This window comes from Habropoda laboriosa, unplaced genomic scaffold (assembly GCF_001263275.1).
Source record: "Habropoda laboriosa isolate 0110345459 unplaced genomic scaffold, ASM126327v1 scaffold95, whole genome shotgun sequence".
NCBI lineage: Eukaryota > Metazoa > Arthropoda > Insecta > Hymenoptera > Apidae > Habropoda > Habropoda laboriosa.
Genome location: NW_017100204.1, coordinates 212,349 through 220,403, shown reverse-complemented (window position 1 = coordinate 220,403; position 8,055 = coordinate 212,349). Strand labels below are relative to the sequence as shown.

General features: G+C 41.1%; 1 protein-coding gene across 1 annotated transcript; it reads right to left on the bottom strand.

Moving 5' to 3' along the window:
- Positions 1-5,999: 5,999 nt before the first annotated feature.
- LOC108570569 lies at positions 6,000-7,190 on the bottom strand. The gene is made up of 3 exons (XM_017932448.1): positions 6,473-7,190; positions 6,139-6,332; positions 6,000-6,062 (listed from the first exon to the last, which is right to left on the bottom strand). Exons 1-3 carry the CDS (start codon positions 7,188-7,190, stop codon positions 6,000-6,002), a joined length of 975 nt encoding a protein of 324 aa, XP_017787937.1.
- Positions 7,191-8,055: the final 865 nt, after the last annotated feature.

The following is an 8,055-nucleotide window of genomic DNA, read 5'->3' as shown; positions in this document are numbered from 1 at the left end:
AAAAGGGCTTATTCTTGAATTTCTAATTTGCCTGCGAGGTTTCGTGTAGAATTGTATGAAGTAATTATTAGGCGTACCTTCTTCCACAAACTTCAGCATAATTCCAATACGCGAAATAATTTCCATTATTGTCGATGACATTTTTCCATTTAACAGGCAACCGAGGAGTTCCCTCTCCGGAAAATTATGGGTGTTTTCAGTCGATAAATCTTTTTTCATAAGTTGAAAAGGGCACCTAATACGTTTCGTCATTTGCAGGCTTCATTCGGCTCCGCTGAAACCAGTAACACAATTCTGGCCAACTTTTTCATACAAATCCTCCGCTCTGCGACGCATAATTACGCTGTTCCCTTATACCTCGTGCTCATTAAAACACAGCAGTATTCGGCGGCGAATTTCGCTCGATCGTGGTCAGGCTTGTTCGCCCGGTTCGCATAAAGGAGAAGAAGGGCGATGCTCTTCAATGTTTGAGCATACAGCCAAGACGCTACACGGTCCTTCAGCTGCCTCGTGTACACGCGCGGACTATTCACTCCTTTATGCCTGGCTTTTCACTGAATGCTGCCGCTTCGTACGAAACTTCTTCGCGACGGAGTTTAGCGTGGCGTGGGCATTTCGCGATTCAATTCAGAACGCCCCCGTGTACCATAAACACGGCCACGATTTACGATCCTTCGTGCCTCGAAAGGGAATTAACGTTTCAATCGAAACCACATCGTCCTCGACGTTTTTTGCATTTCTCGAAACCTACACTCGAATCGCGTACATTTCACGACCTGTCAATCGACGGTGTTTCTGTTCTCTGTCGCGAATCTTGGACGAGACGAGGAAGAGATAATCGAGCCTTCCGGCGATGATTTTTCATTTTCCGCCAGGTGATCCCGATCGGAACGCTGAAATCGCGGATACGCGAAGCGTTCGAGACTCATTGACGAAAATCCTTTGATCGTCTTCTTCGTCGATAGATTGTGAGATTCTGTTTTGAGAAGTATGATTCGGAGGAAAATGGTGGAAATTGAATTCTATGTTAAAAAATTGTCCTCTTTTGAGAAATATAATTCAAAAGAAGTTAGAAAAATGATGGATCGAATGAAACGAAATTTTTCAGTGCAATTTACGAGGTGTTTGTGGACTAGTCGAATAATTTGGTAATGTCTGTCGGTGATTTCGAGTGGCGTTAAGTACTCGCACTTGAAAAAATATTTTCTCCTGAACTCCGAACGCGTCGAAGTATGCCTGTTTAACCACGCCAGCATCCAAACAAAGGGTGGGTTAAATTACGGTACAAGGATGTTCACGGTGGATTTATGTCCGACATATTTGATACAAGCCACGATCTCTCGTGCAAAAATTGTCCGACATAAAACAATATCCTTTGTCCAATAAAATATCAATTCTTCTTTCACATCTCGATCATACATTTACTAATTTCTTCGCGATGGTTTATATTGTATCAGAGGAATTCGACGAATTTTCCCAAATGAATTATACACTCTACCAAGTACAGTTACATCGAATGCTTTATTTCACTTCATTCTACGGCGTTTCTTTCGCCATCTTTTCCACGTGTGCAAACGCTTATCTTCAAATTTCGCGCGCAAAAGCTTATTTTCAAATTTCGCGCGCAAAACGAATCAAAAAGAATCGAAGAAAATTTCACTCTCTCAGAAGTGACTGAAAGCTGAAAGAGACAATGTTCCTCTCAGAAGAAATCGCGTATTTTTAAAATTAGCGACGAAATTAAGCGAGGGAGGAAACGAAAAGAGAAGTTCGCGAAAGTTTACACGGTGCGGGAAAATAGGCGCGCGCTCGATTCGCGCCGGAAATAAAACGTGGGATGGAAAATAAGTTTGCGCGATACCGTTTCCTTCGGCGAGAGCGTATTTAGTCTCGTGTAACTTTTCAACTTTCTCGCGGTGCAAAAAAAGTTCGACAAAGATCCGAGTGTTCCGATCCCCCTTTAGGGGTCCCCGGCTCTTTTTCCGTGCGATTGTAATCGACACGGTAGCGATGCTTTTTCCGTCGAAGGCCATGAATGAAGTTTCTATGCGTGCATAATACGCGTTTCACTGACTCTCGCGGCCGTTTCATTCACACGTTAACGGCGGAACGCGTTTAACTCGCGTTGCTACCGCATCGATATGCCATTTGTTTTCTGCCAGTCGCCTTCTGTGCGTAAAACACGGTGTTGCTTCTTTCCCATGCTTCTACGCGTGGTTCTGTCGCTTATGCAAAGATCAGTTTTGTGTAATATTTGCCGCAGTATGTCGCGAGGCTGTGTTAATTTTCCTGCATTCGTTGTTCGAATTTTCAGCGTAGGAAGTAAGCGAACTTTACGATTCGAATGTTTCATAGATCTGTCTGCATCGTGGAAAATAAGATTTTGCGGAGGAATTGTAGGTGACCGTTGCTCAATTATGTTAGAAAAATATTTAATTTAACACTGAGGAGATTTTTTGGTGAATTGACGTGGAGATCGAAGAGGAGAGAAACAAGTGTTCCTTTTTTTTTATTTTTCGTGGAATGAATTAGAGATTTTGTAAATTTATCTACATCGTGAAAAATAATATTTTGCTGATTGTTGAATGGAGAAAAATCGTACGTGAATGTTGCACAGTTGTGTTAGAAAAATATAGAGATTCTCAGATGAGTTGATGAAAATATTAAAGGGAAAGAAAGGATTACAAGTGTTTTATCGATCATTTTTCTATCGAACAAATTAGAAATTTACATTTTAACATACCTCGTGTCTTTCTTCAATGAAAATCTGTCAAAAAATGATGTACATTTAGGACAGAATGAAGGTAAGAATCGATATTACCATTTCGTACTTGGAAGCGAGCGAATTTGTCATTCAATTTCCATGAATATTCAAGTGCAGCTGGTGTGCAGAGCTGAAGGGTTCGCGCTAAAATTTCGAATGTTGCCGGTAAATGGCTCAGAGCCGCGGGGAAAGTTAAACACTGGCCTATATTGCCAAGTGTAACTTTCTTTGTGTCGAGTATCTCACGTTACGGAGAACTCTCTCTCTCTCTCTTGCCTTCTCTTATTATGCGCTTTGTACGATGTTCACAAATATATCATACGTGAGATTGTACAGCACCTGAAGAAATTACCGGCTAATAGTAGCTTCTTCAACGGTGATTTTTTTTTCTCCTGCTAGCTCCAAGTGTAATATTTGTGTATTTTTCTTCTCTCTTACGCGAAGATAGAAAAATAACAAGTTTCGCCCTAACTTCTACCGCGTGGTTCGCAAATCGAGAGGACGGGGAACAATCGAACGGAGTGAAACGCCCTATTCATAAGCAAATTTTTTCGGCGCTTCTGCAATACTATTCTTTCGGGACACGTTTATCAATTGAACGCCGAGGGAACAAACTGCTTTGTTCACCAGTCGTTGTACACACCTCTGTGTATTTTGTTCGTTTTCGTTGACTAATGGATTTTCCCCCGATAAATCCACGGCACCATTTTCACTTATCTCGCATGAGCCGGTGCTAAATCCTTTTCTTCATTTTATATTTAAGTTAAGTAAAGGTACGCTTTTTTCCGTGTAAACAAAAAATTAAAAATCCTCGGTACCATTTTCCCTCCCCCTTTTAAATTTAGACACTAACCCTCTATTGGACAAATCTTTTCCTAATTTTATGTTTAGGTAAAGATACTTATCTCCTTAAGAAGGTACACCTTTTCAGTGCAAACAGAAGATAAATCTTTAGTACCATTTTCACTCACCCCTTTAAAATTGGATATTAACCATTTTTCTCTATCGGACGATTTTTCCCCTAATTTTATATTTAAGTAAGGATATTTATCTCGATAGGAAGGTACACTTTTTTCCGTACAAACAAAAGGGCCAAGATTGGCGCAATGTCGATCAGCGCAAGAGCGTCAAGTTGACCGAAAGACCGTGCCGGAAGTCCCGTCTGGTAGGATGGCTTTCTGCTTCACTGATTTCCTGTTTCTTCGAGGTCTTCTTTTTCTTCAGCGACACGTACGGTGCATCTTCCTTCGTCGGTGCCTCCTTTCGCGGCCTTTCCACACACACACACACACACACGTGCATTACCGACTGTCCTTGTCCCGATGCTGCTGCAGAATCGCTAAAGCCGGGAATAGGAAACGCGTTGTGAGAGGAATTCGTAATCGTCTGGAGGAATAGAAAGAGAAAGAGATGGTGAATCCTGTGGCTATGAAATCGGATTTATCCTCGATTTGACAAACGACGTCCTGTTTTCATAGAGGCTTACCGCGTTCCGCTTAATTGAATTTAAGAATAGTGTACGATGTACCTGGTTACGGGAAGTAAACTTTTCTCTTTACCCGGCACGAGTAACGAGCGAGAAAACGGTTCGAGGATATCGCGGGGGTCTCGAGATTTTCATGGAACGTGCTTTTTCATCGGGATGAAATTGTTTAGCTGTATGTTTCTTGTTGGTAACGTGGCTTCTTTTCGAGGTATGTTCCTTTGCAGCTGGTTAAGCTTACAGAGAAACTGCTTGTTTTTTCTTCGATGGATTCCTTGAGAGGATCTTAGGAGGCCACGATGTTACGTAGATAACGAAAATAGAGGAACACTGTCGATTTTGCTTTTAGCGTGGATTTACTCTGTGTCTGCAAATTTTTCTTTCCTAGCAAAAGTGACGTGGAAGAATGTGTAAAGTGAGTCACTTGAAAATTTCATTTTGATCAAGCTCTATATTACAGAAAAAGTCTCTAGAGGGAGAGATTCTACTCGAAATCTATCTCAGCTGTATTTAACCCTTTCGTGATCAGCAGAGTACTCGAGTACTCCACCAAAAATTGATCTAAATTCAGTATCCACTACAAAGACCATGATCGATAGACAGATGAAAAAATAAAAAAAAAATTTAGTCGCGAAAGGGTTAAATCGAACAACCCTTCCACGCAAAAAAAAAACGCGTATAAACGACGTCCAAATCTTCCAAACCTTTTCACCACCCGTTTCTCCTAGTCTCGCTAGCGTAAAGACTGACCACTTGTAGTGACTCATCGTACAATCTTGAAACACAAAAGTTCACTGTGAATGTTCAGCGCAGCGTGGAGTGTGCAGCAACACTTCTCACTCCTCGCGAGCCGATGTTTAAACGAACAGCTTGCAAGTTTCGGCGTGTGTCGCTATCGTAACTGCTGAACAATCGAATCGTTTCGAACGCGGTGTGCGCTAGCCAAGGAGATTATGGCTGGTGTGCTCGCGGATATTTTTCCCCGGACGGTCTGACAGATACAAAGTGCTCGTAGTCGTTCGACCGAACACACGCGTGCTCGCGCCGTAAGCACAGTTCACCATCGACTTATGCACTCGACAGACGTGCCCAAAGGGAAGCGAATTTGCATACAGAGAGTGCAATGAATTCGCGACTTTGCGAGTACGACACCCAGCTTCTCTTGTCTCTCCCCTCCCCCTTTTCACAATGTCTGTTGCAAATTTCGTGTGTACCTTCGCTTCTCTCCTACGTAATAGCCGGAAAAATGTTCCCTCGAATCGGCGACTCTGGTTTCAGTTCGCGATTGCTTTGCGGGTCGTGTGTTTATCGGTTGTTCTTTCGTTTTCTTTTTTAATTTGTTCCTGATACGTGTTTTTATTACGTGCAACTTGGTCTCGAGAGTTTGTGGCACACTTATTCCAACCACGTTATGAGCATCAACATCTTGCCGCATGTGTTTTATGTTTAACTTCATTCACAAAGCACGTCTTTCACGTTTGATAGCAGCACTTCGAGGTTTTGAGTAATTCATGTACGAATGATGACGTACTGCCTGCTATAAATACATTTTTGCTGTGGTGCTGTCACTTGTCAGACCGAACGGAAAATATGAAACGTGACGTTTCTATTTTCGAGGATTTCGTGTTACAATTGTTAGGTCGAAGAATGAACTCTTATTGTTTCGATCGTTTTATCAAATACTTTCACGTTGCAAAAGAATCCAAAGTATTAGTGTTGTTTATTAATTTCTCACGTTAAATTATTCTCACATTAGATGATTGTATCGTTGTTAGTTTCTTTGGTAGATCTTCTGCACTGAAAATTTAATATTTCCTGCAATTCAGAGATATTAAAGAATTTTTCATTACACCTATTTGACAAGTCAATGTAGAGTATATTAAATACAAACCTGAAAGGCTTTCTGAAATTCAGCCGATGATGAAATGTAAATGATCGAGGAAATAATTGGGAATGTCTTGGCCATGAAATAGAGCACCTCTCTCCTGCTGTCTGTACAGCACAACGCCTTAGGCTCTATGAAATTAATCGCTCTAGCCAGTCTGTATGGCGTTCGAATCAAGAAAAAAGCGATTGCTGTGATCACTGAAAAGATTTCTCTATAATACTCGTATTAAGAAGAATACTCATTCGTAATCTGTAGCTTTCACGTTTTATTTATCAAGAAACTTGAACTTTTCTCACCTTCTCAATTAATCAAGTCACAAAACACGCAAGTTACTCACCCAGCATCACATAGTGCCTCAAGTATTTCTTTCGCCACGATCCCTCGATCATTTTCAATATCACCAGTTCGTAAAGTATCAAACTATCGATTGCCACGAATATAATGAACGGCATGGCGATGAACATAATCGTGTTCCACACGTAAATATCCGCCATGTCACCTTCGAAAAAATCGTATATATGGAGACCGATAGCCAGCGATATGATACACGAGCACCAAATCAACAAGATCCCTTTTATACTGGTGAACCTCTTGAGCAACGTTCGCCCGAAGGATATCTGCTCTTGGAAGATGTTGGTGTACAGCATGAACTTCAGGATCGCGATCGTGATGACGGAAACGTCGAAACTGATCATACAGACGTAGTCCATATTTAATTTCATGTTCACGTTGAAGAACCATCGAAGCATTTCCTCAAGTGGTTCGATCAGGATCACCATATTCGAGCAAGCGAAGCTAACGATATACAGATTTATGGACGTTCTCATGGAGGATTTGAAAGCGATCACCGATATGATTAAGAGATTCAGGCTGACCCCCACAGACAGGAAAATCAGATTCATGATCCTTGCGTCGGATAGCGGAATACTCGACGTGATGAAGTTGATTTTCGTTGGACTGGTCGACTTTGGCGGTGTCGTAGGAAAGATTGGAAACGAAACCTCCATGTTCGTGAAACTTTTCTTCAGTTCTCCAAATTCCATTTGTTCCTTCATGTGTTATCTCGTCAGTTGTGCTGACATGATCGTTCATTCCGACAATTCACGCTTTAAAAAACTGTAAAATGTAAAATTTGACGAATTTTGTAGAGTAATTGGTGTGTTTAAATTTTTCATGATAAATCGCTGTTTAAGTTTTTCGTGATAAATTGCTGTTTATAACGATCGTGTTGATGAAAGGAAACGTTGAATTATTGCCCGAGTGCAGAGGTTGAGACGTTAAATTTGTGTCTTTTTGGTATCCCGATCGGTTTTTTCGAGTTTTAACTTGGTTCAATTAGCACTTGATCCGCGTCGTCACATCTGTGTTCGAGGATCGAGAGATTTTTCGTGTTACGTCACTCGCGACTGGTTATTTGGGAAAAAAGAGCAATGCGTCTTTGTTGATTCACGAGTTCATACTGAATACCAGAAGGGACAGTAGCTAGCGGGTCTCGTTTTTAATTCTCTTTACGCCCGCACCCATTTGGGAATTTAGTATCCAGGAACATTGTAGGCGTTGTCCTGCGGATTGGCCGTGACATTGGCTTGACACGCGACTTTTTCATTTCATTAAGAGCGTCCTTCGTCGAGGATGAAATAAATCATTACGATGTGAGTAACTTGCGTTCTTTTAATATTTATTACACTCTAATTGCATTCTTCAAATTGCGCATTTCAGTAATGCGTAGCAATGTCTGGTTCAGAGTTAAAATAACGTGGATGGACGAAGGAAAAATTGAATCTTTATTTAATTAATAAATTTTTTTAAGACACTTTACTGTCAACTGAAGACACTCGAAGATTGGTGCTTCCAAAATTCTCCTCGTAGTTGCGATAGTGAAATAAATATTCAAACTCGTCTCCAACTACTATTGTTCTG